Here is a 21,076-nt window from a genome sequence, read left to right as displayed (position 1 = left end):
ATAAAATGTACCATTTAGTTATGTTTATGTATGTCACCTGTTTGATAGTTTGTCTAGTTCACGGAGTAAGACCGTTCTAGGAAGTAATTGATAGCTACTACCTCATAACAGTAATGATACGTTCATTCCGATCCGACTTTGATTCCTCATAAAAATTGACCCAAGCTTGATAACAATTGGGGGAAAAATTCCACTTATTTATATCTGTATTGTATACGCAGATCTATAATAACATATACATTATTATTAGATTTATATCTTACATGAATTATGCATATATTAAATTTGTATTTATGCATCTGTCATCTCGAGAGACACACATCGCGAATGCGCGCGAATTTAATATATTATGTAAAAATTTGCGCGCGATGAAGACTGTGCGTGTAAACAGCGATATTTAAACATAATATATATTTAATCTAATTGCTAAATCGTCCTTACATGTGAACATTACAAGTGGCGATGAGAAAAATTGTGAGTTATTTTATTTTATGTATTCAATTATAGGAAAGGAAATTCCCTTGCAGATATATTCGCTTTCCTAAAATTTCTAATTGTCTCATTGTTATTTATTTAATTATACTGATGTTCAGTATAAATTAAAAAAATATAATAAATAATTTAATATAATAAATAAACCTAATTAGTCACTTTGTAATAAACGAGTCAATACATTCAAACTCATATATAATAATCATAAAAGGGTTAAAGGTTAAAACTTATTGTTATTGAATACAAAAAAATACACGAATTCGATTTCCAACGAAGGTGTTAAAAGTTAAATATATATATATTGGACATCACATACATTACTCTGATCCCAATGTAAGCAGCTCAAGCACTTGTGTTTTGGAAAATCAGAAGCAACGACGGTACCACAAAAACCAAGACCCAAGACAACAAAGAAAACTAATCATGAGCTATTTTACTTTTATTTATTATATATTTATATAAGTATTTATAGCTATGGTAGGTAATAACTATAATATTGTAGAAGATGTTTGATGTTTAATTTAAGATTTTATTTCAAAGGACTCAAGTCTATTCCGATTACATAGGACCGAAGTTAATGTAAAGTTACCGTCAGTTAAGAATGTAGATTCCATCTAGAACAACCAATACATCTCAGTTGATGAATTGTACCCATGTAATAGTATACATACATACTTATATAATCTCTAGGGGATTCCGATATTGATTACGAATTTTGAGAATACCAAAACGTTTTCGTTTGTAAACTGTCTTATAATATCCCCCTCCGCAATAGCATTGAGTAGGGGACCGAAAGTAAATTCCAGAGGGTGCATTTATTGACCCATTGATGCATCCTTCATCGTGTGTCAGGTGGTTTCCTCGCCCACCAAGTACCCTGAATGTGCCCTTTAAATAGCTGATATAAAAATTGTCACATTATTGTAGTGGTTGCAGGAAAATACAACCTATTTGAAGTATAATATCGAGCCCCATATACAGCTCAAACACGACTAAATTTACTTTATTTTTTAGGCAAATCGTTAGCAAATTCGTTTATTAATATTCATGCTCAGCGCTCTGTAGTGTAACTTTGGTTTTCTTACATTTTCCGCTTTAAAGGTCAATGTGAGAAGTGCAATAGATAAAAAATAGAACCGTCACGTTATTACATTAAACGAAAGGCATTTAACTTAGTTACCGATTTTACTAAAAGCAGCGTGTCACGAATGCTCGGCTATAAATCACCCGGGTACCTTTGATGCTTGCAGGAGCAGTGCCGGGTGGGCTCGCGGCCGAACTAGTCGGGGCCCTGTCACGGGATTCTGAACGAACCAATACGTAAACGCGAAAGTTACGTGTTTCTATAATGTAGGTTTTAAATATAAGTCTAGATGCGTTCAGTACGAGTTGATGTGCGATTTTCGCATTTCGGAATAATATTTCTATAAAGCAAGGAATAATGGGTTCGAGTTTTTTAAAGCCTCTTTCGTACGTATTCTGTTATAACTATTATTATAAATTTAAATCAAACTATTATATTTTTAAAATGTAATATTATATTATGTTTTAGATAAAATAAAAAAAATGGCGCAAATATTTGATAATGACGAGCCCTTTGTTTACCGACTAAATGATAACGGTTTTGGACCAAGTCTTCTTGTGAAGGTATGTATGAAATGCAGATTACCTACATACAATATATTATTAGAGTATATATAAAGTAACAAAACAAATGAAATATAATTTATATTATATTAAATTCTGTTTTATCAATTTATGGTTTGTTAAATGTATGTATATATATATTTTTGGTGCCTAGGTTTGTACTGAGCGAGGCTGGCGATTGTACCAGGGTTACAGCGGAAGTGAGGAGAAGTGGAATCTGTGGTGGCGAACGAGCGCTTTCCCGGCCACTTCATACAAAACATTGGGTGAATGGCAGGTGATAACTTTTTCATTTATATTTAATTGTGATCGTCTTACAATGTATTTACTTAATTAACTTTTTTGTAGTTTAGCATACATACTTGTATATATATATATATATATAAACTTAGCCGTTATAAGTAGGTAAAGGATTTCAAATATATCGGAACCTAGGTTTCTTGGTACTTTTGGTATTAGTTGAGCCTTATTGTATAATTATATTTTTTTTTTATTTGAGAGTTAGGTTCGCTTTAGAGATTGAATCGTCGTCTAACCGATAGATACTGACATACCTTCTCTGTAATTAAAATGGTGTAAAAGAGTAACTATTGAGTTTCTTGTCGGTTCTTCTCGTTAGAATCTACTTTTCGAACCGTTAGCATTACATTTAATTAAACTCTGTAACATGACGACTCAAAAGTGCTCTTGCAAGCCTACTTGAATAAAGGATAGAAGATAGAAGTTTTTTATATCCTGTAGTCGTGTATATGCATTGAGATAAAAAAAGTTATTTCCTCTGTTATAATAATAATGATTAAGTATCGATAACCGAAAAGTCCAGAAAAAAAAATAATGTCTTTAATATCTCGACTTACACCTACGTCCTGAATGACGATTCTGTTTTTATGACACGTGTGTTATGTATTACTAATTATATTGAAATAAAACTAGTTTTTAACGGATTTAATCGCGTATATTAATTATTTTAACATCCCGACGTTTCGAGCACTTTGCAGTGTTCGTGGTCACGGGCAGACAACTAAAAACAGTTAAAAACTAGTTTTATTTCAATGTGTAATAATCGCGAAAATCTAAGACAACACTAATTATATTTCCATTAAAAAAGATTTTTAGGACGTTTAATTGAATATTATATTGCTTTTGGAAATATATAGTCATCATCAATTCTAATCGTAGTCCTTTTCCGACTCCCGCATCCAGTCGGGTTCTACTATGATGTCCACCTAGCTGTGTGTGTGTGCTGTGTTTACTAATCTGTGGTCTGTATTCTAGGACCCGTCAGCTTTAATAGCCATCGCTAATCTAACATACGTGTCAAACTCAATGTCGTTTCAGTTCGCTAGTGCGATATCATAGAATATTTACGACAATCTAAATTATGAATTGAAATCATGAATATACTATAATAAATTAGATTTGAGAATTTTCTAGTCACATACAATTATATGATATGAATATTTTGTTAAAATATGTTATAAGATGTAAGCTTTCTTAAGGCCATTTTATTTAATTAAACGAATACTTTTAATAAATAATACTAGCTATAATTAATTAATGAATTACTAATATTCCTATTTACCCCTCTTTTTAAGATTATCACTTGTGTTAGGAGTGGGTACGACAATAGCCAAAGGGTCAGAATTGATCCTGCGACTTTTTACGCTAGGCGTTGTGTAACCATTGCGATATTGACGCTTCAAGTATAATATGATATATAATGGATCACTTGACCTCGGTGGTCTAGTGCTGTGTTATAAGAAAATATATTTATATATACAGATCCCGAGGTTCTGGGCTCAAACCCCAGGTCGATCCGATATAAAGTCATATATAGAAACCATTATACGCTCAAACTATTAGGGTTGACATAATATTGTGTACCAATAAAATAAACAACACATAAATCATTCAAAAATATATTTTGTTAACGAATAAACACTCAAAAATTTTATATGCAATTTTGATATCACACTAATCATATAGTTTATATATATAATAAAACATTTTTATAGGTGCTAGAGGATTGGGTGGGGTGCTTAAATTGTCGAAACAGCTGGAACTGTAGTTTGTTATAGATATTCATTCACATTTTCTATTGAGTTTTCTCGTGTCTACGCCTAATCCAAAGTTATGACACTGTGACAAACGTCGATAGTTTTATGACCGATGTTGCTGTTTAACAATATTTTTATTCATGTGTAACATTTTATTATATACGTCACTCGTAAAGCGAGCCTTGTCGCAATTCCGAATGAACTGGATAAATAACGTGTATACGCATTGCTTTATTGTCGACATTTTATCGGGTGTTTAAGTTTATTTTTGAGTTGAGATACATTACAAGCGAATTATTTAGAATATACTGATATCAATCATCAATGGTATCTATATCAATATGGCGGAAGTAGTTCTGTCTGTTAGGTATTCACGCCAAAACCATTGAATCGGATTTGATGAATTTTCTCCAACTTTCCGTTTGCATACGGTACAGAGAACGTTTTTGGGCAATGGTATACGCATATATAGTAAGATACCGGGAAATGTAACCAATTTACCATTTACGAAATTTAAAAAGTTTATTAAGACTAAATTAATAAATAAGTCTTTTTATTCATTAAAAGAGTACTTTTTAGAAAAAAACGCCTGGATTTAGACTCGGTTTCCATCACAAGACACTAATTATTGTAAAAAAGACAGCATTGTAAATCTGTTTATTTGAAAAGAGGAACTATGCGAGTTTCTTGCCTTTTCTTCTCGCTGGAGGCTGCTTTCCGAAACGGTAGTAGTATTTTAATATTGACGATTCAAAAACGCTTCGTTGTGAAGTTTACTTGAATAAACTTGATTTGATTTGATTTTGTATGAAGCAATCTTGAACCCCAAGGAAGGGTTTTTATCTAAGGGCATTCATGGGATATTGGTTATACCAAAAAATCACCCATGAAACTGGAATTTATTTGAGTTTATATAACGAGAAGGTTAGGAACTTATTCCACCACGCTTCTTCAATGCGGTTGGGATATACACGTTTCATTCGCCTCGTGCAACCATCATACGATGTACGATTTCCTTACGATGTTTTTCTTCAATTATAGACATAAATTAAGTACATGTATTTCCTGGCGCTTGTCCCGTGTTCGAACTTAGAATCATCGGCTTAGATTCACGTCTTGTAATCAATGGGTCAACACTATACATAATATAGTTTATAACACTTAAATCTAACAGTTAGACTATTTACATTAGCATATTTAAGAAATAAACAGATACATTCCATTCTTAAACCTTTTATTTTATTTAATATAAATTCATAAAATTGATTTTTTTTTTTTTTATTTCAGTTCATGAACCACATTCCTAAAGGAGGTTCGATATGTCGGAAGGATAGTCTGTCTCGTTTGCTGCGATGCATGAGGAGAATTTATGGATCCATTTATGATTTCAGGTAAACATTGTATGTATTTATTAAATATGCAATTCTTTATAACGGAGGTCTTGGACTCTAACCCCGAGTCAATAAAGATATTACTTAGCTACTAATAAATACTAATAGATAGTACTTTAATTAAGAAACTAGCTGTGCCCGCGACTTCGTGCCTGTTGGAATATAAGTTATTTTGACATTGCAACGTGACTTTATTTTTATTTCATATGTAATGCTAAAATAAAAGTATATGTTACTCCTTCTTACGTCAGCTATCTGCCAGTGAAAGACCCATTAAAAAAAAATAAATAATTTGTAAAAGTAATTTAAAAATGTCAGTTGAAATAAACTATAGAAAATATACATATAAATATATATCGAGTGCTGAATAATGATGGATTATTACATGACGTATGTAAAATCTATTCAAAATACATTTTATAAATATGTCAATTATACTGTCAGTTAAAAATAACTTTTAGTTATTGCGATATAATGTCGTGAATATATACGTAATATTGTAATTTTATTACCTTTACGATTTTAAAATACGTAATTAATAACTTGAATAGAGTATTTGATGACAAGGACAAGGAACAAATCATTGAATTTAAAATGTCCGATAAAAAATCAACACGCAAAATCATAAATTCTAATCGAGGTTGTAAAATGAAGGGGGGTAATTTTACCCACAATATTTTTGTACTCGTCGTGCTACGTCGGAACTGAGAATTTCAATAATTTAAAAATTATTTAACTTCTGATTGATTACCTGTTGCTTGGATATTTATGACTGGCATTTTAAGCGTTGACCTTTGGCCAATAAAATATTCATATTAATCCGGCTGATAAAAACTTAAAATGACAATGTTTTTTTATGGTTTAGGTGGATAGGCAAATAGTGACGTTCCTTACATTGTCAGTCCGTCACCAACCTTGGGAACAGAGATGTATCATTTATTTCCTCTATTTACGAATTAAATTATTGAAAACTATTTATATCTATTATGATCTATTTATAGCAAATGCAAAAAATTAAAAAAAAAATCTTATTTTTGAATCCGTAATTTTATTAAAATAAAAACATATTTTTATGTTACGAACGTATTGCAGCGTCGACATCTAGTCAGGGAAATCCCCTCGTAACCAGAAAAATTAATATTTTATTATAATATTTAAGTTATGTTATGCTTGTCAATAGAAATTGGTAGACATTATCCGTTATTTCCTATAACATCTAACTATAATCGAAGGTTATAAAATTAGCGAATTATGCATTATACCAATAACAACAATCAACAAAAACTTCCAATACGAAATATCAAGCTATTAGGCAGAATAGTAACTTTCGTTGATCGTATTTTGTTCACGCATGTTTTGATCTGTCAGTTCTTATTGCGCAGGGAATAGAGTTCAGTTTGTTCCAAGTATTTGTGGACCTCTATACTTTGGGGACTCGTGTCAATCGTTTCACGTCATTGGCTATTTGAATGAACCCACGCGGTTGTTGCGTGCGGCACGGTATTGTAAATACTTTTCAAAATACGCTGAAAAATATCGAAATCGTCTCTTTAATTTTATTCAAGTGTAATGAGAAATTTGTCGTCGATAAGATGTCAATAATTTATTAAAAATTTAAATTATAAGCTTTCTTCAAACCATTTTATATTACTAAGAGGATGATATCGGTGGATGACTTGACGATTGCCTCGTTGGCCTCGACGATTGGATCGTCTAACCTAACCTAAATCGAGAATTGGGTTTTTCTGTCAAAATTCCCTGTAACAGCACGAAGCTTAGTAGAAGCTGAAATTCTGTAAACTACCGTGACAGAAAAGCAAGCAACTGGACACCTGGACTCTTTCCGTGTTGGATTTGCCTTCCATCGGATTATGAGAGTGCATCTGTGTTTACGCACACACTTGTGTTTGTATGTGTAGTAGGCTAGCCTATAGATTGGTGATCGCGTTCGAAATCGGCCATCAGTAGTGAATGGTACCTATATACATATATGCTTACCCATTAAGTCAACTAATTCAATTGCTAATTCTTGATTCGAGTTATGGGTCTAAGTCTCATCTAATGGAGGTTTGGAGATTATTTTACCATGCTGGTTTGGTGTCATAAACACAAATGAAGTTATGAATATTTAGTACTTCTTACCTGGTTTGAACCCATAATCTGAGCTTAATATTCGTCTATTCTTACCACTGGGCCATTTCGCCATGAAATTATAGACAACATTAATTTAAAAGTATCAGACCGCAAAAGTTCTGACGACATAATTCCAATATTAACCTATTTATAATAACTTCAGTATAATTATGTTTAGAACAAAATAGTAAGAAATTAAGTTCTCGCGGATATTAAATTAGCGAAGTTTATTTAAGGTCGAATTAGGTATTGTTCGTACGGGGACGAAGGTGAAGGTTGGAGGGAATATTAAATTATAGTCGGGTTATATTAATGAATCGTAATTACGCCAAGTGGTACCGCGGCTCGCGTGACTCTCCCACGAAAAAGTCAATGCCATAGTTTTGTTTTATAAGGAATTATTGTGATGACGTTTTAGCTATGAGTAGCAACTGGTTTGCACGCTACTTTCAGTTTTTAAGCAACTAGAAAGAAAAAATTAAACTTTTTATTTTGTTATAGAATTCAATTATATATAAATTAGGCAAATTAATACGTGTCTCTTTTCGACACGAATTCTATTACTATTTTCAATATTGTAAATTTGAGGAAAACATATGAATTAGCGTGTTTTGAATTATTTTCTTCTAACCTTATATCTTATATTTTAGTATATTTTAGGGTTCCGTACCTCTAAAGGAAAAAAAAAAAATAAGATTACTTCGTTGTTAGTTTGTTTGTTTATTCGTCAAGACCATTTTTCCTCAGAAAGCGTATACATATAAACATGAAATTAATATCAAATACTGAGGTCTGCGGTCCTTTAGAGCTGTGAAAATATCAAACTTCTAATCTACGCAATCTAAAGATAGGGCTTTTTATGTTACATTTGCTATACATTTGCAAAGGGAATCAAAACAATATATGGTACTTCCCGTTGATCTAGAGATCATGAAATTTGGCAAAAAGCTATATTTTCTAGGAAAAAATCCAAAAACCGTAAATTTCTTGCTAGATCAGTGTATCGGTACGTATCACCAGACAGATGGACAATCTTCTCGTACATTTGTTGCTCGACTACTGCGCACTACCATTGTCACTAAGCTAACACCGATCATAATGAAAATATGATGAATTGAGACCTGAATTCTAGCTAAATTCAATTCTAAATTCTTGGATATACAGGAAAATTTTGGAAAAAATATATTGTATGCGAACTCTACTTAAGTCTCGGATAACAGCTAGTCATGCCATAATAAAAACGTGTTAATACATTTTTTTATAAAAGTATAAATATGTACCTATAACAATTTCAGCCCGCCCTGCTTTCATCTGCCTCTGGAATACGCGAAGTTGGTTTCGGAGTGTTCTCGTTTAAGACGCAGTGACGACACCACCGGGCCCAGCGTGGTATGGATACACAAGCCAGTCGCTCAGAGTCAGGGACGAGGAATATTCCTATTTAGGGTAACATATATATACAATTATTATTTCTATATTATTTATTTATCCCACTTCTAAGTAACACTAAAAATGATATAATACGTTTATTTATTTGCTGAACTTTCATCGAACATCTCAACCGATCGTCATGATATTTGGTGTACACGCTGTCAGAGGTACAGTAAATGGCGTAGATGACCTGATCTCATTCAAACGTGAGCGAAGCTGCAAAGTGAAAACTAGCATATTATAAGATTACGATGATGATTACGATTGTGTCGTTTAAAAAAAAAATGTGTTATTTGGAATGCTAAATTGAATTGTCTCCAGAACTGAAACTCTTTGTAAACTTTCAGCTCAATTGGGTTGTAGCTTAGAAGTTAGATGAATTTAAATGTAAGCTATATGAAGTCTTTATTTTTTTTTACGTTTTCTTTATAAGCTTTAGGTAATGTTGCACTTATGGATAAATACCTTATTCCGTGTGTGAGTCTGGATTAGTGGTCATCCATTTGGCAAGGTCAAGTAATTGAGTACATTTTTTTTTATAGTGTTATAGGGGGCAAACGAGCAGGAGGCTCACCTGATGGAAAGTGATTACCGCCGCCCATGGACATCTGCAACACCAGGCCTTTAAAGGGGTACAAGGGGAGCTCGCAATAACTCTGTTTGAGTGGGCGTTTGTTGTGCTTGAGACGGGGCTAATTATACTTGCATAGATCTTTAGCTTAGGTAGACCTTCGTTCTAATCATTTAAATAGCTTAGTCTATTTATATATAATACTTGTGTATATTTAGTAAACTTATTTTATGCAGTGTTTATATTCGCAAGGTTTATAAGGTCGTTTACGTACGTGATCTTGAACACGTAAAATTACACGAATGTGACTACTTGGATTTTTTTAGATGTTATCTGTATGAAACAGCTTATTATCTGAATACTAAGTATGGTCATTTTATATCAATAAGATTACACTTTTTACAACATTAAATGAGTTAACAGGATAAAGTGTTACGAATATGATTTGAATCTGTGTTGTTTTATGTGATTGTTTATCTTATATTTTTGTCATGTCTATGTGTGTGTGTTTTTGTAGGCACACTCTAATATTTTGGTAATTGGGTCAATAGAAAGTGGTGATAGATCAATCAGACCAATAGGTGAAGACATTGCAACTGTAAGAAATATTGACCATGCTTTACATCGCCAATTCTATACCAACCTTGGGAACTGAGATGTTATGTTCCCTGTGTCTGTAACAACACTAATCTGTTGCAGATGTGCTCGCACATAGACCTGCCATCAATAGCATGTGCTATTATATTTGGGTATGTGTTGTTATTATTTCGGCCCATTTTTAATTTTATCAATCTGTTGTATTTCACTCATTTAGAACTCAAAACTTATAAAAATAAAAATAGTAAGTTACATTTATTAATAAAACTCAATCTTAGAAAACTTAATCGACTCGACTCTTGATCACTAAGCTAGGGAGGTGCTTTAGTATCTTATGCCTTCCCAAATAGGGTATTATTGTATCGGAGCTATATGAGAGTACTTCAACAAACAATAGACGGCGCCATTTTAGGTACTGTGTTTACCTCGAAAGATTTTATCGTCGTCGTTAGATGTGATATGACTAATAAGCTTGTCAGGTGTGAGGTTCGTGCGTACAGCTGACGCATACAATGTCACATATTTATGCAAAATATTTACGTCATTATTACTTTTTTATTCCACATTTGAAGCCTTATATTGCACACCAGCAGTATGTTTCTGTAAGAATTAACTTTTTATCGATCGAAATGTTGACATCTGACTTATAGTCATACGCCATTTTAATACGTGTATCCTATCCTATCCATTTTTTAATTATTATAGTCGATGTTGAAGTTACAGAATGTGGTCTAACATTTTTACTTTTTACTTAATGCTCTGCGGTGGGTTTCGAGTATCTTCTTACAGAATAGCTCTACTGAGCTTGATAAGTTAACGTTCGCGGTTGACCCATTGCTTTTACGAGCTCAATTATTGTCTATATATTAGCTAGTAGAGATTCTACGACTTTTCCACTTGCAACGTCAGAGGTAAACACAGCTCAGAAAAAAAACAATGTTACAGATATTTCCAGTGTTGCTTAAAAGCCTTTATTGCAATGTTACAAAAATAATCTATTTTCGGAATTCTTGTTTTTAATGAGATCAGAAGTAACATGGCATTATTTACAAATCCATAATTTATTGTTAACAATATCGCGATCCTTACGTTTGTAATGGGCATAAGTTTTAGGCTGAATTGCTGTACAGAGTACAAGTAAACACGCGATTGAGGCAGGTCATACGTTCCGCCTACGTTAATGCTTAGAAATATACTACAAGTACGCATAACATTAGTATACAAGGGTAGGTCTAAAAATCCACGACATGTAAGATTTGAAAATAAAATGATGAAACTATTATTTTATTATATATAATATAAATAACTTTAAAACATTTAATCGGTAGTCTTCGTGAGTTAATTGTCGTCTGAATTTTGTTATCTATTTGACTTTTTTCAAATTTAGAAACAAATATGTACTACGTCTGAAATTGTGCATGTACGATAGGTGCACGCAGAGTTCGAACCCGATTTGTTGCAATGTTAGTGCCGTTTATAAGCGCGTTATCTTGCGAAGGAACGCTTTTGAATAATTTTCCTTATATTTGACAACTTTTTTCAGTCCTGCTAATATGTATTGTTCTGTTGTAAAAAGTGTTGCTCTGTATCTCGGTTATTGTAGTTTCCTTTTCTTTATATTAAATTAGAAAAATCTTTTATATTCTGATGCTGAGTGGTCTGTAAGGAATGTTAAATACTCCTTGCATCACCAACGCGCCGTCAAACTTGGAACAAGGGTGTTATTTTACCTGTAGTTATACTGGGTCATTCAACCTTTAAACCGGTTTACAACAATACTAAATGTTGCTGTTTGTGGTAGAATATCGAATTAGCTGGTAGTACTTACCCAGACGGTCTTGCACAAAGCCCTACCAGCATCTTCCAAAAACATATAGGTACCTACTCGTTTAATATACCTTAATTTTATGTTTAAAATACTGTATTGTATATTTTCGAGTATGTTTAACTGATTGATTTAAAACTTTGGATGGTTGTTGTTGGAATATGTCACGTGCTCGACGATTTCTAGTATGGTCGTACACGCGAGTCGTAACGAATTATTTACAAACAAAAAGGAGGAATTAGGTACAACGCGACACGCGGTTTATTTAATATATTTTAACACGAAAGTTGCGATATTTTGGTAAAGTGCCTAAAGGTCTGGTCCTATATATAGATTTTGTTTTTCTTTATAGAAACAACATTCCTATGTATAAAGTTTACATTGTAATCGACTAAAATCTTTTTAGTTTGTTTGCTAAATTTAAAATTTTCATGTAAAGGTGTGTCTTCATGAAATGCCTTCGAACCTAAGAGCAATTCCTCACCAGGAGCATGCGATTTTATTATAACAATTCAGATTCGAGCATCAACTATATGAATGAGGAGAACTGAGTATTACAGTGTGTAACCTGTAATTATACAATTTGTAACATTACATCATGTGAGACAGAAAACAAGCATTACAGTGTAACTGAAAGCAGTTAACTGATTCGACTGCGAATGCTCAAAATTTGACATGGTTTCACTACCGGAGAACTAAACAGTTGGTAGGAATTTTAAATTAACATGGTTATTTTTATTACTATAAGTATTTAAAACGGGATATTTAACATGATTTTTATTTTTATTTGGTGGAGGTCGATATTTCGACATTATCTACAAATGTCTTGTTCACGAGACTGTGAACAAGACGTTCGTAGAAAATGTAAAAATATACCCGTTTTAAATACTTATAGTTGGTAGGAAGTACAGTAACGTAATGCTTAAAATCAAAAATAGTGATGAGAAAATATGAACCTGTGCGATGTAATCTACTTCAGCCGGAGAAATAAAGTAAATAAATAAAATAGGCAAAACGTCAACACGCGTTGGTGACGTGTGTAAAAATATGACAGATTTTTCCTTAAGGGCTTTTTTAATTTAGTTTTATTTTTTCTAAATTTAATTACAGAGTGTGTGCGATATGCGATGTGGTGGACCAGCTGTTGTTCAGAGATACATCGAGCGTCCGCTTCTCATCGCGGGTTACAAGTTTGATCTTCGTCTGTACGTCTGCGTACCTGGATATAGGCCACTCACAGCTTATATGTACGCAGAGGGTCTCGCTAGGTTCGGTAAGTCGATAGGAATGTAACGGAAAAAATCTCATCAAATGTAACTCCTGTATTTTTTTATTTAATAACAGAGAAGTTTGTTCGTTTTCGGGAATTTTCTTGAAAAACAGTGGCGTAGCTTGATGGGCAAGGGCCTCGGTGCATAGAAAAAAAATCGGCCACTCACCCCCTCTTTAACTTAAATTTTGCCTTTAAAAATTATAGATAGGAATAAGAATAGGGTACAAGATACAGTGAGTTGAAGTTATAAGTTATATTAGTAGGCTAAATCCATACGTCATCTATATTTAAAGCTCGTTTCTAAGCTTATTTTAGAGGGTTCTCTGAGCTCCGGGGCCCTGGTGCGCTGCACCACCCGGTCCTACGATAGCTACGCCACTGTTGAAACCATTGCTCCCATAATAGAGTTACCTACTGACTTTGCGGAAGAGTAACAGAGATAATTAGTTTGTATTCATTCCTAGTATCTTATAATGTAATGAATTTCATATAAACGGTCGTTCTAATTTTCAATGTTATTTTAGAATAACCTTCCTTTGATATTTTATATTTTTTTCTATTACAGGTACAGATAAATATACATTAACCGATATCCATAATCCATACAGGCATTTAACGAATTCCTCGCTTAATAAAACTGGACCGAGGTACGCGGAATGCAAGGACAGGATTGGCAGCGGTAATTTTTTATACTAGTTAAACACGTCTTACTATAAATACATTCAACTATCAGTGCCATCTGAACGTTAGTTGAAGCTCTCCTATACATTTGTGCAAAGTGTATTTAATAGATGGCGTTAGTAGTACGAGTCTTGTATTCAGGTTGTAAGTGGACTCTGAAGCAAGTGAGGCGCGCCCTCGTCGGCAGATGGGGCGCGGTAGAATGGCTCGTCTGGCAGAGGATAAGGGCTCTCGTCACGCTGACGTTGCTGGCACAAGCAGCGGGAACTCCCCCCGCGAGGAACTGCTTTGAATTTTATGGTTTTGATGTACTGCTTGATGATACTTTGAAACCTTGGCTGATTGAGGTAATCATTAAATGAGTTTTAGATACTATGAGTTGTAAAACAATGTCGTAATAATAGTATGAAAATATTTTTAAAAAATAATAGAATAAATCATTTATTTCAGACTATATATCCATTTTGTTAGTAACAATTATCTTATCCTAATGTTAGTACAATAAAAGCCTACTTGAATAAAGTATATTTTGATTTTGATTTTATATATGGTGTTGAGACATAGTTACATTATTTGATGTATGTTATCTTTAATTTTTTATTTTAGTATGCCTGCATGTTTTTGGAAACTGACAGTATAGTTAGACAAACATAACAACAGTAGGTATAAAAAATAATGACCGATCAAAATTATAATATACTTTATTCAAGTAGGCTTTTACAAGCACTTTTGAATCGTCATTTAAAAACTATATTAATTAAAGCTATCACCGGTTCGGAATGTAGATTCTACCGAGCAGAACCGGCTAGAAGCCCAATAGTTACTCTTTTCAAACATTTAAAAATATAAAGTCGTGTTAGTTAAATACAATTATACAATTATGTATATAATACATACTGACTGGAATTCCTGGAAGTCAACGAGTATTAGCTCCACGCTTTTTTATCATCTGTATAATCTCGTATTGAATAATATGACTTCTTTACCAATGTATTATTTACAAATGATTTGAATTATGAATGACTTGGGCATATATAAAATATGGGCAGTTTGCTCAATGCTGCAATAGCTCTACTATATTGTACACTAATTCTTGATTAATAAATATTTATTTATTCCACGTAATAACTTACATCTGCTTTGATTTTATTTTCAAAGTTCCGATAACAGCTTCGTTAATGTTCAAAGCGTCATTTTTTAAGTCCATAATTAATGTTAGAGCCGAGATGGCCCAGTGGTTAGAACACGTGCATCTTAACCGATGATTTCGGGTTCAAACCCAGGCAGGCACCACTGAATTTTCATGTGCCTAATTTGTGTTTATAATTCATCTCGTGCTCGGCGGTGAAGGAAAACATCGTGAGGAAACCTGCATGTGTCTGATTTCAACGAAATTCTGCCAAATGTGTATTCCGCCAACCCGCATTGGAGCAGCGTGGTGGAATATGCTCCAAACCCTCTCCTCAAAGGGAGAGGAGGCCTTTAGCCCAGCAGTGGGAAAATGTACAGGCTGCTAATGCTAATGCTAATGTTATAGATTATTTGAGCTCTCGACCAGTATACCGTGATATAGTTTGAATCTAAACGACATGATTAGAGTATAACAGTGCGTTTGTTGTAAAGCGAATATGATCTTTGTGTAGTAAATAAATTAATTTGCCTTAAAATGCTATAAAAATAAGTTTGTTTCATAGAACTATATTCATCAAAGTCGTTTTCGGTCATAAATGCTGTGGCTTAAAATGTGTCAATGTTGGTGTTCCACAAGGCTGCGTTCTATCACCCACTGTTTTTCTTCTGCATATGAATGACATGTTACAAAATAAAAATAAGATTTTGGTTGGACAATTATTTTTTTTAATTACACACAATATACTTTCAGGTTAATTTATCACCAGCACTTGGTGCAGATTGTGAGGCCGACGTTATCGTGAAACAACCTATGCTGCACGAACTATTCGACTTGTTGGGTCTACCCATGAGGCACACGGGCCTCAGCTTACTCCAGGGTCCTACACAACCTCTCAATAAGTACTTTATCACTAATTAATATTATCATTTAATTTTTCATTTTTAACAGAAAGGCAGCTTTCTAATAAGATCCAATATAATCAGTTCAGCTCATTGACTTGAACCATACTTTGTACCTACTTAAATAATCCTCATTGCCATGTACCTAATTAGATATTTCTTTATATAACTTATAAACTTATAAATTCATATAAAGAAATGTACAATCCTCTTAAAGATTTCCTTTAGCCAAAATACAATCTATGATAAATATTTCTTTAATTTTGCCTGGAGTCTATCTAGATTAAAAATTATCACCACCGAGTAAAAAATAGCCAAATACTCAGTTATTTATTTCCGATACGTCTTGTGCTAAAATATTTTCAAATGTATACCAAATATAATGGCGATCGGTTAAACCTGTACAGAACGGTAGAACAACATAGTTGATGTGCTGCAGTGCTATCTAGGAGCGAGTTATAACAAAATGGATTTATGAATCTTCACCACGAATATACATAATATATATGGGCAACTGCCCAGCCAAGCCGAGATGGCCCAGTGGTTAGAACGCGTGCATCTTAACCGATGATTTCGGGTTCAAACCCAGGCAGGCACCACTGAATTTTCATGTGCTTAATTTGTGTTTATAATTTATCTCGTGCTCGGCGGTGAAGGAAAACATCGTGAGGAAACCTGCATGTGTCTAATTTCAACGAAATTCTGCCACATGTGTATTCCGCCAACCCGCATAGGAGCAGCGTGGTGGAATATGCTCCAAACATTCTCCTCAAAGGGAGAGGAGGCCTTTAGCCCAGCAGTGGGAAAATTTACAGGCTGCTAATGCTAAAAAAATAAAAAAATATGGCAACTTTCATTGTGATCGCTCAACCAGGATCGAAGTCTATTAATGTCAAATGAATATATAGATATGAATCTTCTGTACTGTATATATATGTAAGGACACTGTTGGACCGATTTGGATAAAATTATATGCATGTATTTGATTGGGTTGGTTTATTACGACCTCCATAGGTGTTGCGGCAATTAGGAAACAAATAAAATTCTTATTTTGACCGGACGAAGTCAGGACAAGCGGCTTGTAACTATCTTTTAGATCAATTGTTATATAGTAGTTAAAGTTAAACATTGTAAAATAGTTCTTAAATACAGGTATTTTTTTAATTCCCGCCTTCGACTTAATATAAATATTAAATTAAATATATTTTGTATCAAAACTTGGTCAAATATAAATTAGGTTCTAATATTAATCTTTACTTTAAGTGAAACTAAGTTTAAATAAATTGAAATACAATAAAACTCAATTTAATATTTGATTTTGATTAAATCAACGAAGTTCCACGAATCGGTCGTTAAGTTAAGGCAAATATTATACCATCGTTCTAAGAATCATTGTTTTATTACGAGTTTAAATTAAGAGCCCTTTGGTAACTTCAGTTACAGTTCTGAAGATGAGAGCGGAGTGGTCGCGTCCCGCGTGTCCGCGGCGGGACAGTCCCGCGTGTCCGCCGGGGGCGCGCGCCGCGGGACGCGCCGGGCGCGGCGGCGGCGCGCGCTGCCCGTGCACTGCGTCACCTTACAGGCGCCGACGACAGATAACTTTTCGGTCTCAGTAAGCTGCCTTGTCTTGTTTTGTTTTCAGTGGTTCACCTAAGTTGGTGGTCGGGCTTTGTGCAGGCCGGCTTGATGATGAGTGAGCCGGTCTAACGACAGGCACAGAGGAGATAACATCTTAGTTCCCTTTGTTGGTGGTACTTTGGCGATGCAAGTATAGGCCTATGCATAAATAGGTGGTGACTACTTTCCATAAGGTCGCCCATTCGACCGATATCGTAGAAAGGTATTTATACAGATTTTCAGCGGAGATTAACCAACTGAACATACCACATTATAGTCTTCTTCAACACAGACTGACAGACTTCTTCTACAACAGGATCCCAGAAAGCGTTCAAAATGCTTCTGTTGCCAAATTTAAAAAAATGTTAAGGAACGCTTGTGTGCGAAAGGTCACAATTAGTGAGTTTGTTTGATAGCACACCTTGGGAATGAAACGATCGCCTCCTGGCTGTTTCTATTCATATACAATTATGTGTATAATTAATTTGACAAAAAAAAAAGACCCGCTGAGTTTCTTTTGCTGATTCTTCTCAGGTCAGGGTTCCTTTTTCCGAACCTGTGGTAGTGTTTAATTTGATCACCAATAAGTAAGTTTAATGCTTCTATATTGAATAAAGAAATTTGAGTTTGAGTTTGAGTCCACAAATAAATGTCTGTGCACTTTGTAGTACCTCACCAGACTCTTGACGATAACTGATCCGGGGTTTAAGCCCAGGATCTCTGGATCTGTGGTCTTATAAGCTAGCTAATATCCAGGAGTCGGTTAATAATATCAATTAATTAAAATATCCTGAAATATACCACATACAGTTGCTAAACTCAACGTTTATTTGTAAACTATAGTTTTATTTCATTTAGATTAGTTTTAAAAATAGAGCCAGACGACTTTTTATTAGTAATTAGTATTTATATTATTATGATCATTAATTTAATTTAAATAATTACTTTAGAACAAAAAAAACCCTTTGTTGTAGGATTTACACGAAAAACCTAGAGATGTACAGACCGGCCGGTTGTACAAGAATTCATCTGGTTTAAGTTCTGACGTCATAGAGATCCAGGTGTGTATATTTGTACTTAATACCTCGTTTATATATATGAGGATTAATCGCATTGCCATTATTGATTCCATTCTTGTTTTCGAGTTCATTTAATATTTAAAAATACTTTTTTCAAGTAAGCTTTCTTTTAATCGTTATTTTATAGGATTATATTAAATGTAATGCTTTTTACTTACAAATATAAATTTTATTAAGAAGAACTGGCAAGAAACTAGGACGTAGGTACTCTTTTCCAGCATTTGAGATTGAAAGATATAGCGACCAAATTAAATTAATTTTATAAAATATATCCTGCCTAAAAATCGACAAGTACTAACTGCACAATTTTTTTTCATCTATATAATCTTGTGTTGTTGTTTTAAAATTTTTAAAACACCCAGATTTTATAATACTAAACTACACTTCGTCTTATTCGTAGAAAAGCTGTTTTATATATTAGTATACAAATTGACCGCAGCCCCCGTCGGGTGCGGCCGTGACATCCGCGGACGCAGTCGACGAAACCTGGCGCGGCGGTTACGCGACCGCGGCGTCCCGGCGGAAGATGCTGAGTGCGTGCGCCTGGGGTAATGGCGTGCGCTGGGACCGCGCCGCGGGACGAGTCGGCCAGTGGGTACGGATATACCCCCATACTTTGCAGAACGAAGACCAGGTATTTTTCATATTGTTATAAGCCGAGTAAATAGATATATTAATCTAAAATGACGGCTTGTACATACAACATAAAGTTTAAATTTAAATATTAGCTAATATCTAATTTTTGAGATCCATTATTTTTGGCAGTTATCCCATGATTTAATTACTAAGTGTGTGTGTGTGAGTCTATTTGCACATAAATATGTCTGCACTTGATGATGATATTGATAATTAACATTTAATTAAGTTGACGGTTTTTAATGTCGAAGACTTTATAATTACGACTCTAATAAAATATAGTATGTTTTTATAGGAATAACTAACATTAATCTCCGTTCTTTTTTATAGTTGCAAGTAGAAGACGCAAGGGAAAGTGTTGCTCATGTGTCAAAGTTGTTGCGCGCAGCACGTGAAGTCGCCCGGGACGGCGGACGGGACAAGCGTGTCCCGCGGGACGGAAGCTGCGACGCGTTTTTCGATGCCGCACTTCGGAGAAAACTCGCTTATGGATCGAATTTTGAAGTGTGGCTACCACCTTTCTAAAGTGTTCAATTTTAAATTAGTTAGCCTTAATAAATGCTTTGCTCAAAAATAGTTTTATTTTATAAATCATGAGAATATAATCCGTTTGAAAATAGTATTGAAAGAGTAAAATTATTAACAGTTTTGTGAGAAAATAATATGAAAACTCTTTTTTTCAGTAACATAATATTAAAATAGAGGCTGGTAATGGATTGCTATACTTAGCCTATGTAATAAATTAACATATGCTGTCATCATTTAATCGATGATGCCGTATACAGTAGCCGAATTATAAGGACTGGTGGTCGCCCATTGGTCGAAATTCGACCGTAATTCATTGCTAATAAAATGCGTTGATTTGATAAATATGTGGCAAAAATGAGGCTCTACTCGATGATACCTTGTCTCTACTACAGTAAAAAAATCAAAATGTCATTAATTTTTTTCTTTAACATGACGTGTGTTGTCATTGGCTATACACGTAAACTATGAATGTTTAATATTAAATATTATGTAGATAAACGTGTATGAGTTAAACGTGTCGTATTTCTAATGAATATTTTATAAAATATTAGCTTTCTGCACATAAACTTTAGTGCCAATTATTACACACCTCCGGCCGCGTCTTTTCGTTAAAAAAGGTGTTCAAAGTTTTTGGTTCACGTATTCATATATGTATAGATTATTGGGTTGAATCTAGGTCCACCATTCATCATTATATTTAAGGACTTAATGTTAATAATTCTTATGTTGAATATATTGTAAAAAAATCTCTCTGACTTACACAGTTCTAATAAAGATATAACATTAACGACGATTAAAGAAGTTGTGTATATATATTGCAGTACGGGCGTCTAAGAGCGAAGATGGTCGCTTACCACCAGATGACACCTGGCCACCTCTTGCCAGATAAGATAAGATAAAAACAGATAAATTACACTTGAGTGATTCATTGGAAAACAGATAAGACACACCAGAGTGATTAATTGGACTATCTCGAGTGGTCTCATCTAACAGGATTTTATTTTCTCGGAAACAGAGATCCCAAAAAAATATATTATATCTTCACAACGGTCGTTTATTTAAACAATATCGGAAACACATTTACTCA

The 21,076-nt window shown here is 33.8% G+C and overlaps 1 protein-coding gene across 1 annotated transcript; it reads left to right on the top strand.

Moving 5' to 3' along the window:
• The first annotated feature begins 2,058 nt into the window (after window positions 1–2,058).
• On the top strand, window positions 2,059–20,006 carry LOC125064292 (probable tubulin polyglutamylase TTLL2). The gene is made up of 13 exons (XM_047671254.1): window positions 2,059–2,139; window positions 2,294–2,416; window positions 5,484–5,587; window positions 9,016–9,166; window positions 13,255–13,417; window positions 13,983–14,096; window positions 14,240–14,445; window positions 15,981–16,129; window positions 17,567–17,594; window positions 17,625–17,735; window positions 18,721–18,807; window positions 19,265–19,459; window positions 19,792–20,006. Exons 1-13 carry the CDS (start codon window positions 2,059–2,061, stop codon window positions 19,984–19,986), a joined length of 1,707 nt encoding a protein of 568 aa, XP_047527210.1. The 3' UTR covers window positions 19,987–20,006.
• Window positions 20,007–21,076: the final 1,070 nt, after the last annotated feature.

This window comes from Vanessa atalanta, chromosome 5 (assembly GCF_905147765.1).
Source record: "Vanessa atalanta chromosome 5, ilVanAtal1.2, whole genome shotgun sequence".
Taxonomy (NCBI): domain Eukaryota; kingdom Metazoa; phylum Arthropoda; class Insecta; order Lepidoptera; family Nymphalidae; genus Vanessa; species Vanessa atalanta.
This window is presented reverse-complemented; position numbering and strand designations above follow the sequence as displayed.